The 20,366-nt window shown below is 38.4% G+C and overlaps 1 protein-coding gene across 4 annotated transcripts in view; it reads left to right on the plus strand.

Annotated features, from left to right (window-relative positions):
* LOC149314590 (low-density lipoprotein receptor class A domain-containing protein 3-like) overlaps positions 1 to 20,366 on the plus strand; it is a 217,161-nt gene that overhangs the window by 118,264 nt on the left and 78,531 nt on the right. For 3 of the 4 annotated variants that reach the window (XM_089521439.1, XM_089521440.1, XM_089521442.1), the window contains one exon: positions 2,187 to 2,321. In XM_089521439.1, coding sequence (XP_089377565.1) covers positions 2,187 to 2,321 — 135 coding nt within the window. The remainder of the gene's footprint in view (positions 1 to 2,186; positions 2,322 to 20,366) is intronic. The other variant, XM_089521441.1, reaches the window with a different exon arrangement.

Consider the following 20,366-nt stretch of genomic DNA (forward strand, 5'->3'; position numbering starts at 1 on the left):
TGTGCTGTGGAGGTGGATGGGCTAGTGCCTTTATATTTTGCCTTTCTTCCAGCATCCAGTAGAGGGTTGGACACCTAGGTTTCCCACACAGCTCTTCCAAATATTTACTGACTTGTCCTAAATCTGTTTAGTGTTACCATTGTAGTAATATCAATTGCCTTTAAATCAAGCTTTCCCCAGGGTGGGCAAAGAGTGGTTACAACTGGCACCCTTGGTTGTTCTTTCACTCCCCTATTTTGCACAAAAATCCTGGCTAGAGGTCTCTGAAGAGTATAATCAAGTGTTTGGATTTAAATGCAGGTGGAACTAGAATTTGGAAGGGTGTTCTTAAGATGGGTGTGCAGGTCTGCCATACTGGATTGGCCCATGCTTTGAAAAAAAAATTCTTACAAAAAGCATTACCTTTCAATGTTTTTAGGAGTCTGTTGTAGCAAAACAAGAAATATCTAGTGGCAGATTATTTATTTAACACAACCTTCTATGGACTACATCCTTCTTCATCAGATGCATTCTCATTTGGTGGACCACTGTATACATGGTTGGGTTGGAGCATGTAGTTGGTGGGGAGAAAGGTAATATAAATTACACAGCACAAATATTTATCATTACCTTAACTGCTCATTAAGAAACAGTGGCTGAATGATAGGGGTAGACAGCCTAGTGTAGATCAGTATTTGCAGTTTGATGGAAAATCCAGTAAATTAAATCAGACTATTTTTTGCTTCTAGTTAAATGCTTACTCTATATCTAAAGAAAATGATTACTGTTTGCCCGTATTTTTCTGTACATTCAGCCATTTGAACCAGATGGGTATAGTGACCTTCCTGTGGCATTTTCATGGATCTCTAATTTTTTTGTCATTAGTAAAAAGGTGACGGACAAAATTACAGTGATCTGCTGAGAATGTCATTGCACATGCCAAAATGTTGTTGTTTTTTTCATTTGTATTGCACTAAGGATGTATGTGGCCAGTATATTAATCCTCACAACAGCCCTATAGGTTTGTTGGTTAAGAGGTAATGATGGGCCAAGGTCATCAGATAAATTCCATGACCTAGCCAGGAATTGAACTTGGGTGTCGCAGTTCTACGTTGAGAGTTTAAACTTAGTCTGTGCTGTTTCTTGCAGATCCCTGGTTGCTATAAAAATGGTACCAAGGCAGAAACATAGTGGTAGGAAAAATGCTACCATTAGTATTTTGAATTTGCATAATTAGAATGTAAATTAGAATAGCATACGTAATTATATTAATTTACATAATGTGCAAAATAGATGCCAAAATCTGAGACTGGGTTATGGCAGTCCTAGATATGCACACCCAAGTAATGGAGATTGCTTACTCTCAGTGGCTGGCTAGCTATAATAACCTCTGCACTAGCTCCCACCAAGAAACACATTGCTTCAAATCTAACAATGGTTATGTATTACATACCTTCACCCATTGTTCCCACATCAGAAATTCACCCTTAGTATGTAAGGATGGGAGCTGGCTTCTGCAGTTCTCTGGATCCCCATGCTCTATGCTAGGCCCAACACAACTTTTTTTTTTGCTTTCCAAAAGAAGAAGTTGCTTTGTTTTGAACAACAGAAGTGTGTGCCACCTGCCAAGACCTGGGTGCATGTGAAAATGAGGACACAGTAATGCTAATTCTTCAGTAGTTGCCCACCAGCATTGGAAAGACTCACTACCACTTGCTTGGCATCTTAAAAACTACCATAGTAAGACAGCTAGATGCCACATCACATAGTGCTTCATGTCTACAAAGAGGGACAAAGCTATTTTTTTTTGTGGGGGGGGGGGATTTTGCAGACATAGGTTTATTCTGGTTTAAGAAAATCTCCAGCAATATTGGGATATTTTTTTAAAAAATAATTGATATCTCTCTTTTCTATTAAAAATAGTATTAAAGACAATAAATATAAATTACAGATAAAACAAAGAAATTACACTTAAAATTTAAATTCATTGAACAAAAACACATAAACATATGATGAGAAATACAATATCCACAAATGCATCGCCCTTATTCCTTGTGTCAGGTATACCCAAAATATTGCCCAATGGAAATAGAAAGTCACTAGATTGAAATTTGAATCACGGACTGTATCCGACTGCCCTTGGGAATTGTATGTCTCTGGATGTAAGTCTCAAGTTTGATCAAAGTCTCATGCTTCTGTTTTCACAGCAGCAAATCCCTTGCTATGCTCTACTGACCGATTTCACTGTAGGAATGGCCTGTGCATTGATAAGAGCTTTATGTGTGACAATCAAAATAACTGTCAGGACAACAGTGATGAAGAAAGTTGCGGAAACTCTCAAGGTAAGTAGAAAGCACCAAACACAATTTTTCCAACTAGATACAGAATTATCTTAACCCACTGCTTCTTAATCAAAGTTTTCTATTTTCTCAAATAATATTTAACATCTTTGTTTAAGGCAGGGCAGGCAATATCTGTGGGCCAAGAGGCATCTCACTAGGGAGAGGGTGTTGCTGTGTTGCCGTAATCAAAAAAGTGCTTTCGCTTAACATGACTGTGCCACTTTTCCAATGAATGTTATAAAGTCTTGTAAAGGAACTGTGCAGTGTATAATTGGACACATTGTTAATCTGAACCTGTAAACACAATAAGGATCTGCATGTCATTTCTAAGGTTTGCTAAATACTATCCTGTCTTGTAGCTAGGCATGTAGCACACCACTTTGAACTAAGTTCAGCTTTTCCTCAAAATCCAGGCTTTATTTATACTGAAGTTGACATTTTGATTGTTTTCATAAAGATTTGAGACTGATCAGCAAACTCTGGCTTCCTGTCCTCTTTTTTCTTTTTCTTTTTCTTTCTTTTTTTGTGGGGGGGAGGAGGGGTGGGGAGATTGCTGGTTTGGGCCTGTTTTTCATGAAACTTGTGAAATAAACTTTAGGGATTATACATACTGTCAATCAAAATGTTGTGTCAGTGAAATCGAAAATGAAATCATCAACATCAGCTTAGGCTAGACGTACAGATTTTCTAATTTGGCACAAAAATGTAACACAGATACATCTCTGGTTAATGGAGGAAGCAATTAGCTTGGATAATTTTGTGTCATGAAAAAACAGTGTTTATAATGCACAGACACCACTCTGACTGTGAGAGTGGTCAGAAATGGGTGGAAACATAATGAAAAAATCCATTCTTGTCTCTGGTGCCCTCTTCAAACCTTAGCTGTTTGTCTCTGCAGGCACATATTAATGGCAATTACATGTACCAGTGCCATGTCAGTGTCACTTTTCCAGCCCATGAAGCTACCACCCCTGCCCTTTCTTCAATTCTGTGCTAGTGCTCGCATCATTAAATAAGGTGACCCCTTTCTCCCTTTCTTTTCCAACCCTGCCAAGAACAAAACAAAGTACACAAAGGGCACAGATCAATTTTCTTTTCAATGTTTTCAAAAGAACATGCCACGGCTCAAAGCCTCAGTGGGAGTCAATAACAGAGTTTGATCCATGTTTATTACCGGGGCCTTCCCACTTTTCTTCTATACCTTTGAACATGTTCTGAGAATATTTTTATATTTAAAAAGCTTATAAAAATTAAAAAAAAACAGTTGTTGATAAATTCTAGAAATTAATCTTTTGATAGAATCCTAAAAGTTGGAAATACATTTTTGAAAATAAAACTTTTTTGCAGTTCTGCTTTGCCTCTTCTTTTTCAACAATCCTAACAGACTTCAGGGGCTTTTCTTTGCATTCTTTGGAATCCAACACTGTATTTTTAAACGAACCAAGTATTCCTTTAATCTTATCATAAAGTGCATGGCTACCTCTTGTCAAATCTTTGCAACAGATAGGTCCTAAAGAGTGAATTCAAGTAAAGGCAGTTACAAACCCGAACTGTCGTTCTCATTTTTCCTACTGGATTTTCTCTCACAGACTTGTTAAAAGCTCTTCTCTACTTAAAGGTGGTTGGCTATTGTGAATTTATTTTCCCCTTATTACTACGTTTATCTGTTCCTTAACTGACTCTGAATGATGCTTGCAAAGTGATAAAGCACAGTAATATCCCCTCAATGCTGTTATTAGTTTAATGATAACATTGTTGCCCAATTACAGGCTGGGTGGTCTGCAAGCCTCATTAATCGTTAGTTTGCGTGTTCTGTTACTAGACATGGAAGATACTCTCTTTCTGATTAGCCTCTGTGTCTCATCTCAAACATTTTCTAGTGTGTAGGGAGAGAGGGAGGACAGACTATTAACCCTCACCAGGTTCTGCTGAGACTGCAGTCTAGTCTTCAGAATCGACCTTCCATTTTAGCTGTTTTCCAGTTCCTTAAGGTGGAAGGGATAAGTGATCCATTAAAAGATGCAAGTTAGTATTTGTGATTGCATTTGAGTCAGCAGTTCTTTGGGCTTATGCTAGAAGAAAGATTGAAGAATCTGATAATGGTTATTGCAGAGTCTTCAGCTGATGTGCATGCTATTCATTCAGGCAAGTCTTTTGAGCATTTGATTTTCAACCCAATTTCATGGATATGGCGAATGTGCCATATCTGATATTTCTGCTGTGTGTGTGGTACTTGAAATATTCTTACATTATATCATTGTCAGCTTCTGGGTGCCAAAATATTCAGCTTTTCCTGGAGATGCTGTGTCCTTACCTCTTGAGGATAATTATGAGAGAAAGAGATTAAATTGTAAAGATCAAGGAAACAAATCCTCTTCTATCTTAATCCTCCACTCATCAAATTTCAGTTGAAACCAAATCATTATCATCATCACCACTACCAAGATGTTGCTATTGTTTTTCTTCTAGTCCCTCACCAAAGGTCTAGGGTCAAACCTAGTAAGCAAAGATAAGCCCCTTCTCATTGGTCAAAATGGGAGGAGAAGCAATGAACAAGAATGGCAGGAAAATAATGGCAGGAAATAACAGTGGAGTCCACAAAGATCTCTATTGAGACTGGTGCTTCATACGTTGTTCAGAAATGATAATTGAATTAGGGGTAAGGTGAAGAACTTTGTTGATAATGCCAAACTGTTCAGAATGCCTAAAAGAAAAAGGGAATGCAGGGGGCTCTAAAGGCATTAAAGTGGGCATTAAAATGGAGAATGTGGTTTAGTGTAAGTAAATATAAATTGCAGTTGAACACATACAAAAAACCCTTCCAACTTTTTATATACACTAGTGGTAGCTGAGCTACCAGTGACTGGCTAAGAAAGGCATCTTGGGTTTGAGTTGCATAGTTAGATGAAAAGATGGGGCAGCTAAGAAAAAAGTGAGTACCATGTTGGGAATCCTTAGGTATAGTAATGCTTTTATACAGATCTATGAGATGACTATACTTAGCATATTAGAGACAGTTGTCGCATCACCTAACATTGAGAGGAATGTCATAGAGCTGGAAAAGGGGCAGAAGAGGACAATTAACATGATCAGCAGGCTGATCTCTCCTGTGAGAATAGATTAAAGTTTTGGGGGCTTCTTAGCATAAAGAAAGGGCACATAAATTGTGGGCATGATAAAGAAGTGTTCAGTTACGTATGGTTCAGAATCAGTGTAGAGGAAGCAGTTTTTCTCATATTCTCATAAAGCAAGAACTGGGTTTATGCACAGAAGCTGACAGGTTGCAAGTTCAAGACAGACAAAGGGAAATGCTTTTTCAAAGAGCACATAGTCAGACTATGGAATTTGCTTTCAGAGGTGTATGATGGTCCCCAACTTAGATGAATTTCAATGGGCAGGTAAGCAAAGAGGAGGTGTGAGATCTAATTTTCTCTTCATTGAACCAAAAATTAAGTCATGTGATTGATTACTATTTAAAAAGTTGCAGGAAAATAACGCTGGTTCTATGTTACACATTTACGTTTTCCCAGAGCAATACCAGATTTCTCTTTAGTTAGTATCCATAGAGAATGTGTCAGTCCAGAAGCTTGACAGGTTAGCTAGAACAAAATGAATCAGGACCAACATCCTGCAGTGTGGTTGATTCTAGAAATGGCTGCCAAATTGTGCAGGCACATCCTAATTTGTAACAAAATACCTCAGTTTCCCATTTCTGAAATGGTCATTGTTTCCATGATGTTCTGCCACCCATTGAGCCCATAACCAGTCCTTTACACATGGGTGATTGAAATGTTCTTAAACTCAAGAGGCTGCAGTATTGCACAGACTTCCTGACTCCTATTAGCCCTGTTCTGGCTCTGCAAGTTTCCCTTTATCGATTCTGTATTTGGCTGGTTATTTAACATAGCCTGTAAACTGAAACTTAACTTGCAATTACTGTACCTCAGCTTAATCCAAATGCAGTCTTCATCTGGAACTTAATAGTTAAAGGAAGACTAAAAAACAAGAAAATTCATAAGAACAGATACAAATGAAGTGACACTGAATGCTTAATTAAAGCAAGGCTGTGGCTGTGCATATTTTAGTAACTGAAAATAGCTTGGTTATAGCATCTGGTATGGAGAAATAGCTTTCAGAAAGTTTTGTCAGATGTAAATAATTTTTCCTGATAACTCATTCTCCACCCAGTCCCAAGCTACTTTTCTAAAGTAAATGGTACTTCAGCATTTAACCCCCCCCCCCCCAAATCTACCACTTTAGAGGACACCTATAAAAGATGCAAAACAGATACAGCATTTGTTGAAGGCTTTAAAGTGGCACCTATGAGGAGTTGAGTCACTGAATAACATTAAATGCACCAGTATGCAACTATTTTACTGTTTGAAAATGGACAGTTTTGAAAATCTATGTGGATAACATAAATAAATAAACCTGCTTGATTTGGAGGCATACTGTTTTGTGTTTATGGGTCAAGAAGAGGGCTATTTGATTAATGTGAGAGATATTTGATTGATGGTAAAGGGGAGTCCCATCTCCATCATGACCTCACTTGTCTTGTGTAATCTTTGTGGGTCTTAGAATGATTAATATCATTGTTTTGTTGCCTTGTAAGTTGTTCTCTCCTTTTAGAAGGATTCTTCTCCTATGTTTATAATTATCTGCTCTGTCCAAAAGATAAAGCAAAGAGTCGGGTTGTTTCTAAAGATCCAAGCTTACCAGTAGATGGCAAAAAACATGGATAGTCGCATCCCATATTATTCAGTGGTGGTGATGTTCATGCAGATGCATTAGCATGTTGGCATGCATTTACCACCATTGAATAAAATGGGCTGGAAAGAGGCTTGAGAGTGAACGCTCCCTCCTCCTGTGTTTTCTCAGCCCAGGTGACCCCTCCAGAGGCAACTGGGCTGGGAAGAGGCTTGGAGAGGGAGCGTTTGCTCGTCTTGTGTTTTCCTAGCCCAGCTGTCCCCTCCTGAAGAAACCAGGCAGGGAAGAGCTTTGGAGAGCAAACATTCACTCTCCCTGCTGACTTATTACCATATTGACTCGTGTATAAGTCAACCCAGTTTTTTGGGGTCCATTTTGTAGTATAAATTTTTTTACTTATACTATACATGAGTATATACACTACATAACAATCTTGCATATAAAAGATTTAAAATTCAATCCCTAGAGCAATCAACACCAATATCAGCAATATATCTTGCCCAAATTTTCATTGCTGCTAACAACAGTAGTAGCAGTAGCAGCAGCAGCAGCAACAATACCAGCAGTAGCAATTGTTTTATATGATAAGAACCACAAGTAGACTGGCATTCTCTAAATTTCTAGTTCAGGTTGAGTATCCTTTATGCGAAATGCTTAGAAATAAGTGTTTTGGATTTTGGTTTTTTTTTCTCTCCAGATTTTGGAATATTTGCATACACATAATTATATATCTTGTGGTTGGGACCCTAATCTAAACATGGAATTCATTGATGTTTCACATATCCCTTAGACACATAACCTGCAGGTAATTTTTTACACAATATTTTTCATAATTTTGTGTATAAAACAAAGTTTATATACATTGAACCATCAGAATCAAACTATTATTTGTTACCTGACGTTTTTTATTTGTTGCCTGCTTTACTTTATTGTACCCTTTCCTGCATTGTTATGTATTATTTATATGTATTATGCTATTATTTCTTAGATTGTACGCCATGGGCAGGTTTACTTTATCTGTTTTATTGTTTGTATGTACAGCGCTGTGTAAATCTACAACGCTATATAAATAAAGCATAAGAATAAGAATAAGAAAGCAAAGGTGTCACTATCTCAGCCACTCATGTAGACAATTTTGAATTTTGCAGTATTTATTTTGGAATTCTGGATAAGGGAATGTATGTATTTTAAACCTGAAGCTGAATTGCTGAACTTGCTTAGCTTTACATTTTTGACTGTTATTGGTTGTAATCTGTAAATCTTTTAAGATGGAAATATTAAATTATGTTTGTAGCAGTTTGTTTTCTGTAATTTTATGCATAAAGGAAAGCTTTCTTTTGCTCTCATTGAAATTTTCAATTTATACATTACATTGAAATTTAACCTATTTTGCTAATTCACAACTGTTAATCACAACTGTTTTATATAAGGCTCCCTAAATGTAGCTACATTGAAAGAATTAAAGCAGTTTTCCTCTGAAGACAAATACATTTTGTGGGATGGATCAAGGTGCAATTGGCAGATATTCATACCACAAAATTGGCCAGTGGATCTGTATTTGTCAGAATTGAGTGAACTGCCGTGTTGTTGTTCTTTTAAATAAGTGAGCCCTGTGGAGTAGCAGCCTGAGAAAATAAAGCTTTTAGAACAACTGCCTGTAATGTTTTATGGTCTTGTATAGGTATGTTAATTCAAACTTTTCATTGCAGTAGATTTGACATGGAAAAACTTTAAGTGGCTTTTGATATATGTAATATATTATACTTTTTGTACTAATGTAATTTGGGTCATTGTGTGTTGATTGTGTTAACTGGTAAGTTGGTTAATTGGTCAATTGGTAAATCAGTTAAACATTTCTTCATAATTAAAAATATTCCTAACTAAATATCAATAAGAATTTTTTAAAAAAATACAGCAGTTTAGATAAATTGCAAAAGAAGATACTTGATATTTCTCTTTCAAAAGAAGATATTTATTTATTAAAATAACTCTGCTCTTAATTAAAAGCAATTTACAAATTAAATGAAACTATAAAATACAAAAACTAATAAAGCAACACTGCAAAAATCTAAAATAGTTTGGTGCCATACTTTTTAGTGCCTTGTAAGTCAAACTTAGTAATACCTTGAATTCAGCTCAGAAGTTTATAGGAACTAGTAGAGATCACAGAGAATTAGAATAAATTCCAGTTTTCCACAGTGTTCAGTGATCAAACAAATGCATCCTGCTCTTTCAGCAGCCTTTATTCAAGGACAGTCAAATGGAGAGTATATTACAGTAATCCATGTGAGTTGAAAGTTGAAAGTTACTAAGACATATTTGATCCTACTTGTTAACTGCCTCCAGAAACTGGTCCAGCCCTGGTACTGCCTCAACTAATTCATGTGGAATGGAGTGACAGACATAAGTACTGTATCTTCATATTGCTGGAGTCTTAAATCTCTAAATAGTCTCTCCCAGTGGCTTCAGACAGATGCTAGAGAGCATGGGGGAACATAATGGTACCTTGCTGCACCCTATAGCTTGAACAGCACAGGATCAGGCTCCAGTGCTATTCTCTGAAAGTGTTTCAAGAGAGAAGAAACTGATGGTTTAAAGACTAGCCTTCTTCCTCCTTGTGCACTATTCCTGATCCATATCTGGGCTTGGTGTGTTTTCTTTCAGTAAATAAAAATACAGACTTGTACACTCCACAATTAAGATAACATGTTGTTTGACTCAGAGATTGGGACCTATGCTTTGATTATGTTAAACTGCATTTCTCAGGAAAAAGATTTAACTCAGAACATAGAGCACCACTTCTCCCAACACAGTTTAGAGTAATTTTAAGAACATTTTCCACGCAGCAATCTGGGGTTGTGTGTAGCATTTTTGTTTGCTGTATTGTTTTCTCCACTATGCTTTCTAGAGTTTTTTACTCCGTGGAGGAAGGCACCAGTAAGGAGCATCTGTGCAATGGGGAGAAAAGAATCAGAGGGAGGAGCAGGAAAGGAACACCCATGGTGTCTAGCAATGCAGAGGTACATGCAGGGAGGGAAAGCCAGCTTGTGAAAAAAAGGAAAGGAAAGGGTGAATGCACAAGCATCATGAGTGAGACCAGAGAAAATCAGTAGGGGAGAAGACGTGGTGAAAGAGGAATAGGAGGAATTTACATAGGATGGAGACACGTGGAAAAGGGGGTAGTGCACATGGAAGAAGGAAATGACAAAACAGTGGTTGAACAGAATGACTTGTGAAGAAGCAAGAATTCAAAAAGTTAAGATGGTGGGAGAGTAGAGAACAAGAGCACACTCACAAGACACCAGGGAAGGACAGTGATAAGGAGGTATGGACAACACAGGATCGACTGGAGATTTTTCTTCATAAACAGCAGCTGCTTGATACTTCTGGGGGATGTTGACATAAATGTTAATATCTTCTTTTAATATTAAATTATTAATATAGGAGTGTGCAGACTTCTTAAAAGATGTTAAGAAAGCCCAATGTTGTTAAAGGGCTCTTATTCTGTAGTTTGTTCAAGACTTTGCCCAAGTTGTGTTTCAGAAAAGAACATGTGTTTTTCTTCATTAAAAGTAGGGGGGGGGGTAATGGACTTAGTTATGAGGATCTATATTGAAATTGGCATTGTATTGGGGTTTATTATATGGCCACCTACAGGGATCGAGGCCTTTAGCAGTGCTGGCTCAGGGCTAACAAAAGCACATTGCTCTGCAGGCTTCCTTCTGGATGAGAGGTAGCTCACAGCAGGAGAGAAGCCAGTAAGGGAAGCTGTAAAGCCATTAAGTTTCTCCACTTACTCCCAGTCATTTATCAAATCAACAGTGGTACTAAAGCTATGAAAGTGTGAAAGGGTAAAGGAGGGAGTTCCTTGTTTTATTGCTTGTTCTTCCCCCTTTCCATCTCTTCTGTGTTAGAGAAGATGAAAGCATGGTGCATGGTGATTAATGTTCAGTCTCTTGCCTGCTTGGTGACCTCCATAAGACATTTTCTGCCAAAGGCTGATAACACGTGGAATGCTGAACTATTCCTCAGATTTTGTGTGTGAGTGTTAAATAATTATATGGCAGCTTATCACCTATCTGCAATGAAGCAGCTGTTTCAGGTGGTAAAATGGTGAATTGCCCTTCTCTCTCTCTCTGAGGGTCCCTGCTATTGCTGCTCTAGAGCAGAGTAGTAATAATGGTAATAATGGAAGGGACCAGCAGCAGCAGTTATACTGGTGGCCAGGACTCATAGGGTTGCCAGAATTAAAACTGGATATAACTTTAATGGTTGTGCCAAAAGGTAACTCCAGAATCTGTTTCTTGTCAAACAGTCGGGTAACAAGCAATACTTGCTGTAATTTTATCTGCTACTTAGCCATAAAAGATATAGGAACCATTTCTAGTTTTCACTCTGGCTACCCTAGTTGGGTGGGTAGGAATGAGGAAGCCCAGGTGCAATTTTTCTTTTTCTCCTTCTTCAGCTGGTGGGAGAGCTTCTCCAAACAATTATACTTTAGGTCTTCTCTAAACAATCATATTTATTCCTATCCCATGATGGATGAGGTTGTCTGAAGGGTTCCAGTGCACAACAAATCTTTTGAGTTGCCATTCCAACAAATTGGCTGTTACTAGCTTGTCTGAAAGAATTGTGGTCACATAGTTCATTGGATGTCCATGTTGGCCATATTCTTAGGCATAATGGTGTTCCTCCTTCTTCTCTGTCTCCTTCTCCTCTTACTTCTCCTCTGTTGTTGTTTTTTAAAAAAATCCTAAAGAAGTTGACCTATCTTCCAGGATCAATTTCCAGTTTTGGGTACAAAATGTTGCAGCTGTTTAGAACATTCATTTTCACTCACAGCTCACAGTCCTCTTTGAAAAGAATAGAGAGATTAAATACTTTTTCCTGCAGGTGGTATGAGTATATAGGGGCATGTGTCTTCCTTGAAAAGAATAGAGAGTTTAAATACTTTTCCCTGCAGGTGGTATGTGTCTATAGGGGCATGTGTCTGCTGGGGAAACCCTTGTAGTTTAGTACCATAATCACCAGAGCTATGAAAGCAACTTACCTACATGTGTTGCTGCATGATATCACTCATACCTTTAACAGAGGTTCAGATCTTCATGATGAAATACCAGTGGGTGTATTCCTGTTAAATAATTAGTATTTCACCACTCAAGCGATACAGTGGGACTAAAACACTGAGCTGTTTCTCTCAATTTTTCATTGTGAAATATTCAGTTAGTATCACTGAAAAGGAAGTGGATTACAAAATAAATATATAAATAAAACAAGCAGTGAAATGAAAACGATGTCTGCAGCTAAATTCGGACATTTTGCTAAGCCATGACTAAGGAACCATAACTGTAATCTAGTGTGATATATGAACCCATCCTTTGGGTTTAGCTGGCAAACCAAAATCAGAAACCAAGGTTTCACAGAAGGTTTTGTCAGTGATAGTTGCATTATCCATGATGTGATGTGTCTTAACTGACAGACATTTTAGTTAAATTCATAGGATCAGTGTTGCTGCTGACCAAAACCTTATCACCTGTCTGTGCATCCTGGTCAGATGGGCTTAGAAATGATTCTGTACCTCAGCTGTAGCTTTGCTTTTCCTCTTCTCTTTGCTAGTATTTCTTTTCCCTCTTCTTCTCTCTTGTCTTTTGACTTGCAGTGTGATCTTGTGCATTGTTACTCTTATTTACTGTGTGTGTCATGGGCAATTCTGCTGAAATTTTGGGTATGTGTTTAACGCAGAGGGAACTAGTTCCCAGACAGTTTTGGCATGCAAATGTGTTTGGCAGCAACATTTTCCTCTGTTACACCATCCTTGAACAGACTGTTATGGAGTAGAGGAAAGCTGGGGAAAGATTTGGCATATTTATACTTGTGTTTAATCAAACTGGTTAAATAGATTATTGAATTTAACAACTCAGATTTAAGTCTTTCTCAGTCTCCCACCCTTTTCCTTCACTTCCAAATAACCCCATTCCAACCAAGTGAATGGCTGAACTTTTAATGCGGAAGGTGAACGTTTAGGATAAGCTGCCAGCATTTACCTGGTTGCAGGCCTCATTAGACTTCTGTGAATATTCATGAGTAGCAGAAATACCCAGCTTTGCAAGAATTAGAAACCCCTCAGTTCTCTCCCCCAGTGGCTTTTTTCTTCTGTTCATCTAGATTTTCTCCCCCTGCTACATCCATCAATTCAAAAAGCCCCCCCTCCTCATTTGGCCACTTATTCCTGTGCACTCTCTCTTCGATGGATGTAAATTCTCCTTCTCTATATATATCGACTCAAGTGTTGTTTCTCTCCCTTTCTTCACCCAAATGTTGTTTTTTTCTCTTCCTTCACCAGCTCACTGCTACCTCCATCTCTGCTGTTTAGGGATGATTAGAAGATTCTGCCACTTTGTGACTGTAGGATACAAACTAAAGTTAATTCATTTGAAAATCAAAACAACACAAGGTCCAAATTCCTAGGGTCGCATTAGTATCTGTACCTAGTTTTAAGTGTTTAGGTGTCATAGCCTTGAGGCTGTGGGACAGACAGACAGACAGACACATATACACACCTACATACATCTTTTTTATTATTACTATACAGGTATCCACTGGTGAAGGGAAATTTTGTTCAAGGCCCCGTCTCTAGATTTCAGGGGTTCAAGGTCACTTTTGCTGGATAAATATTCTTTATTATTATTTCAAACATAAAAAGAAATACATATATATATACAATGCGGTATTTGTAACCCCATTGTACCAATCTTCTTGTCTTCAATGACCCAAATCAATTCTTCCTTGGATTCTTGAGACTTCAAATCGTTGATTTCCCTTAATTTTAAGCCTACCCATGCTCTTTAAGATATGTTACGCACTCTGACATACCTTAATACAATATTCCCTTATATACATGCCAAATGGTTTATTGATAATTAACAAAATTTCTATCAAGCTATCCTATTTCCACATACCACAATCCTGATTGCGTAACTTAATAACATTTGGTTCCTTCCCCCTTATTCTTTGCTAAGGCAGGAGTCTCATAAACTCGTCCATCTGTTGACCTATATTTGATCTGATATGAAACAAAAGAAACATAAATACATCTATTTTCTTAAGTTTAGCCCCAGGGTTTAAAATGCATCAAGTCTCGATAAGGCTTAAAACCATATCCCACTCCCTTTCCCATATAGCTAAGACCTTATTCCATTCCTCTCCTCTCTTCACCCTGTTATAATTTTGGACATTACAGGATAATCTATCCAATTCTCTATATTCATTAACCGTCTGCATCCACATATTCCAAGTTGGAATCCCCTCAGCTTTCCATAATTTAGCTATTTCCACCCTCGCTGCAGTCACTTTTGCAAGCATATAAAAGCCAACGTGGTGGACTGGTTGGGCAGGGACTTTGCGGAGAGCAAGGATTGAGTTTCTAGTGAGTCATGAAAGTAATGGCTGATCTTGGAGCCGCCATGTTCTTCCAGTTAGCCCTTCTTCACAGGGTTGTTGTAAGGACAAAGGAGGGAGAAGGAGATCCATGTATGCCAAATTGGCAATCATACCCTGCCTTCCTTCTTATGAATGCATCTAATGTATATCCTGCATATAATATGTATTGTCTTAAAATGGGAGTGTAGATCAAATGACCTGGCTTTGTGCATATTCAGGTTTATTCATTGGTACCAGTGCAAACATGGCCTAAATGTATGAATGTTGGAGAGAGCGGGCTTGGCCAGTAATATTCCCCCCTCATTTTTCTACCCTGTGAAATTCTGCAGAAGTCTGTTTTATTCTCACTGCTGTGTCTGGCTGCTGATTGAGGCTGGATACAACCCAGGGCTCTCTGCAGGAGTATTTTCCCTTTATCTCTTAGCCAAAATTGTGTGCTACAGGGCTTTGCTACCAGATTTTGAGGGAAGGTGCAACCTGATCCTTTCTGTGAGACCAGAAGCTTGTAATCCTATTAGTATGTTTCCTGTTCAACCTTACTTCTCTTTGTTTGAAAAGCACAGCACTAGAAAGTAAGTGTAAGTCTCTAGGTTTACTGTTTAAATATCACTATGTGGATGCAAGCAAAGCTCCATGTTTCAGTTTTGTACTCCTTCCCAGCTTGGAACTACAAGTTCCCAGAACTTCCCAGTAAACTGGTTTAAGGAATTCTGGGCGTTTTCATACAAAAAAACAATTTTTCCCAAGCCCTGCCTTCTGCATCTTTTATACGGGGATGGTTATAGAGGCCTGTCTTGTAGGGTTTTTATACATTACACTTAGTTCATGTATGAGAAGATCTACCACTGCATTATAAAGATGATCAGCACTGTTGTTGTATGCCTTCAAGTTCTTGCTACATTACGGCGACCCTACGATGAAACTGTTACAAGGTTTGTGAAGTCAAAGGCTTTCATGGCCGGCATCCATAGTTTTTTGTGGGGTTTTGGGGCTATGTGGCCATGTTCTAGAAGAGTTTCTTCCTGTCATTTCGCCAGCATCTGTGGCTGGCATCTTCAGAGGATGCTTGCCTGGAAAAAGTTGGGCATATATATATATTGTGTGAGCCTGGGAATGCAGGAGTGATTTGCATGTGTATTGTTCTGTGCTGATGGCAGGCCTCAGGCTGAGAGGCTAATGCAAAAGAGGATTAATGTCTGCTAATTGGTGATCATTATCTGCTGGGAAAGCCCCTGACTCTGAATGGTTTCCCATTTGCATTTGCTGAGTCCTTATTTTGCTATTCCTCAGGACTGGTAGCCAAATTTTGTTCACTTTGGGGCTTTCTACATTGCCATTTGGGACGTCCTCCGGACGTCCCATTTTAAAAAAGGGGCGTCTCTTTTAGACGCCCCATGGCCTAGTACGGACTCCGTCCGTACAAGATGGCGGCGCCCCTTCTACATGGGCGCCGCCATCTTTACGTATCGGACGCACAGCGTCCAGACGCGTCGCGCCGCTGCTGACGTAGCGAGCGCGCCCCTGGCGCCTCGCTACGTCGCAAACGCGACGCAAAAAGAAGCTCCATTTTGGAGCTTCTTTTTTCGGTCCGCGCGGGAGTCGGGCCGTCTGAAGGCTCCGGCTCCCCCGCGGACCTTCTGGCGGCGGCGGCAGACCGCCGCAAAGCGGCGGTCTGTACCCCGCCTTTAAGAGTTTCTTCTTTCTGGTTGAAATTGTCCAGGTGTTTGTGGATTTCAGTGGCTTCCCTGTGCATCCTGACATGGTAGTGGTTGGCATGGTCCAGAATTTCAGTGTTTTCAAACAGTATTTTATGCCCAGGATGGTTTGTGGCATGTTCTGCTACTGCTGATTTTTCTGGCTGGCCCAGTCTGCGGTGTCTCTCATGTTCCTTGATTCTTGTTTGCCCCCATGCGTTTGTTGGTCCCTATGTAGACTTGTCCACAGCTGCATGGTATGCGGTAAACTCCTGCGGTTGTGAGAGGGTCTCTCTGGTCCTGTTACAAGGTTTTCTTGGCAAGATTTGTTCAGAGGGGTTTGCATTTGCCTTCTTCTGAGGTTGTGACTTGCACAAGGTCACCCATTGAGTTTCCATGCCAAGTCAACATTCAAACCAGGGTCCTAGTCCAATACTCAAACCACTACACTATAGTGGCTCTGGCACTGGTCCTTAGTATTTCTTAAAACAGCAGTATATCACTCAGCTTCTACTCTTTCCTAGTAGGCAGAGGTGGCTGCAGCAAAAAGACCTGCTAAAAGAGCATTTTAAGTGCTAATGGAAGCTAAGCCAAGAACCTCCTGACTAAATGCTGCACCCATGCCATATTGTTAACAAAACCATAATCTCCATCTTTCTAAACAGGTAACAATTGCTGTGTACATGTTCTTGAAATGAATTGAAGTGAAAACAGATGTTCTCAGTATTCAGATGAAAATATTAACTTGTGGGAGGAGGGCTGATGCTCATGTCATATTAGTAGTTCCTGCTATGATAGCTTGCAGTACTTGGTATTTAACAATGTGGTGCTTAGAGTTCTGAAAATAATGTTTATAAACTTAAATCTAAGCATGTTTCCTTAAAATGACGATATTCTCATTTCTTTTGAATAAACTGGATTTGGTCTTTGCTTACAGAGACTAAAACAGAAGGATATTGTTCTATAACAGCTGCTCATGCTGACTGGGGATGATAGGCATTGTAGTCCAAACATATTTGGATTGGGGACCACACTTTTATACTGTTTCACAGTTATTCTTTGTTGTTTTTAAGATTCAGACTATAAATACCCTACACATTTGGTTTGTACTTCACTGTTAAGTAAAAACTGATCCTTTACAATGAACCAGTGAAGTGTTCCTGTTTACAGAAAGGTGTCTCTGTATTAATTGTTGCTGGAGGGTGTATTGATCTATATATCTTTATGAATTTTGCAAGTCTAAATGTAACCAAAATGGCTATGTTTAGCATGTTTAGTCTCTCTGTCAATATATACAGTATATGCCTGCCCGAAATTTGAGATATATTGGAAAGGTCCTACTCCACATCCCTTCAGTAAGGAAAATAGATTGTAGGAAGCCATGAGAGAGGGCCCTTTCTGAGGTGGCACCACAATTGCAGAAATCCCTCCCTCTGGAGGCCCAGTTGGCACCCACATTGGAATAATTATGCACCAGGTTAAAATCTGGCTTTTTATTAAAGCATTCACGCAAAACTGATTTTATCCAGGTTGTACATATTTTATAGTTACATATTCAAGATTGTTTTAACTGGCTTAAACTATCTGTTTTAAACTGGAAACTATTTAATATATTTTAAATCTTTTAAACTTTTGTAATTATTTATTGTTTTAAGTTGATTTCATTGTAACCCACCCTGATATCTTTGGATAAAGTTTAGGATATAAATAAATAAATAAGAATATGTACTCTTTAAATCCTTTCCATCTTTGAAAAACTTCACAGTGCATGAACTTAGTTATGGTTGTAAATTTTGTCTATATCTAGAACAAGATTAAAATGTGAGACATGGAAACTGGTAGTAGTCAGTCTTGTGGCAAATGCAAAGGCTTGGTATCTTTCCAGATCCTGTGCTGTTGTTACGAGTCCCTTTCCCTCAAAGTTTATAGTGCCAGAAACAAAAACATTAAAAAAAATTTACTTTCAAAATACTGGGTAGCTATTTAAACTTTGCCTGAATGGGAAATAAGCTTCCTAAAAGGATTGAGACAGGCAGATTTTGTTGAGTCTTAAAGTTCTGCTTCATTAACTTTTTCAATATCCTTGAAATATGGCTTGATTTATCAAGTGAAGATAACAGGAAGTATTTTTCAGTTATGTACAAGAGAGCTTTAATTGTTCAGTCACTTATATTCTGTTCCTGTTTTAGTACAAGAAGGCCTTCTTTGGGAGAAAATGTATTTGTGCAATGTCTTCCAGGTTCCTTTGAGTAACACAGCTGGAGGTGAAAGGACTGCCAGTACTATTCCTAAATGATTACATTTTTACACAACAGCCTGTTTACTAATTCTACTCCTGTTCACACACATTTGATACTGTGGCTATACCCGAAAGCTGATTGGCATATTCATTACTCGAACTTGATAGGTTATGTTGGCACTTAATCCAAACTCAAACCATGGAAGCAGATAAATTATTTTCAAGCATGCGTGCAATGTTTCTAATTTCTCTAAATATTACTTTAGATTTCAACCACATTGCTTAAATCTGCAGAACTGTACTCCAAGGCAAAGGCTCAAACAAGATTGCCTTTCACAGTCAGCTGCAAATGCCATCTTCCCTGCAGAGGCTCTAATATGGTCTAGAAGTCTTGAAGAAGAATGGTCACCTTATAACTAAGCACACATGGCCCAGGTGTTCCTGAATTATCTAGCTACAGCTTCATTGCTGGTGCTGACCTATTTTTCATGGAGCTGTGCCACATGTTTCTTGTCCCACAAGTCACTCATAGGCAGGTTGGAAAAAACTAGCAAAACTATTTCTTACTAAGACTTTATGGCTCCCCAAAGCCACTTAGTCTGTGGAAAAGTGAACTTTGCCTAACAGCAAAACTGCATTAAATGCTTTTAAACCGTTTTCCCTCAGAGGTGTGCCGATACTTCTGTGCTTATCATCACTTATTTCCCTGCATGTTTGGGCTTTTATGCCGAGGAACTCTGCCTACTCACCCCCCTAGAAACATTCAAAAAGAGGCTAAAAACTTTCCTCTTCTATCAAGCCTTCCCCTCTGGAAAATGAACTAGTGTACTTTGATCCCATCAACTTCCTGGCTCATCCTTTCGAATGATTGTTTTAGATTTGTATACTGTATTGTGTTATTGGTTTTATCTATTTTATGATGTGTTTGTAACTGGTTTTAAATTTTGTGTACACTGCTTTGATCTTTTGGAAAACTGATATAAAATAAAATTTATTATTATTATTATTACTACTACTACTACTACTATTAGCAGGTCATTTTGCTGGTGCCTTTAGTTGTTTGGCAAATCTAGAGCTATATTAATAAAATATTGTGCATGTGATTGGAAATAGGCAACACAAAAAAGGTTAAAATACCTTAGGCTGTTTACCTATTACTAACATGGATGGATAGACAGTTGTCAGAACTGGACAGATGGGTGCTAATAGGACTAGAGTATGTGGGAGGAAAATAAAGATTTGCAAATTTATGCTCTCCCCACAAATGTACCTTGGGTTCTGAGTTCCTTTTTGATTAAATTACTTGGAGTTGGATGTATTCACACTAAATATCATAATTCTGTAATCCAAGGGTTCATGCACTACTGTTGAATTCTAGTGTCTCTGATGATGCTGGTGAATGAAAGCAAAATGATTAGAGAAGACAAATTCAAGCATAACAACCTGCATAGAAAATGACGTCAGGAATGGAGAGGAATACTTGCTTAGCATATGTTTTATTTTTTAAATGTATGTAGCTAAACTGTTGCATATCTATAAAAATCTTTATTTTAATATATGAAGTGTTCTCATGACAGTATAAATCTAGCAGTACTTGTTCTTAAAAACAAATTCAGTTATTCACCAATTTATTCATCTCGTCATCTCTCATTCATTCACAAGTAGCTCCAACCTATCTCAAAGAACTTCCCTCTCCTATTCACTGAAAATCTTTTCATTTGCCCTCTTAAGTAGAGTGCCTTGAAGTAGTTCAGTCTTGTTAGGTGGCCTTCATTTACTGAATGAGGGAGGCTTCAAGTGGATTGAGGGAATATTTTATGGCTGAACAGTTTACAGAGGCCAGATTAATGGGTAGGTTGGTATGTGCTTGATGTTATTCAACTTTTTTCTTTCAGTTTCCCTTTAATTGCGACTGTATTCTTGGTTACTTGAAATGATCCAACAGTCTGAGAGTAGTTTCTGATG

Source organism: Sceloporus occidentalis, unplaced genomic scaffold (genome assembly GCF_023333645.1).
Source record: "Sceloporus occidentalis isolate IW3139 unplaced genomic scaffold, rSceOcc1.0.p SCAF_4, whole genome shotgun sequence".
Lineage (NCBI taxonomy): Eukaryota > Metazoa > Chordata > Lepidosauria > Squamata > Phrynosomatidae > Sceloporus > Sceloporus occidentalis.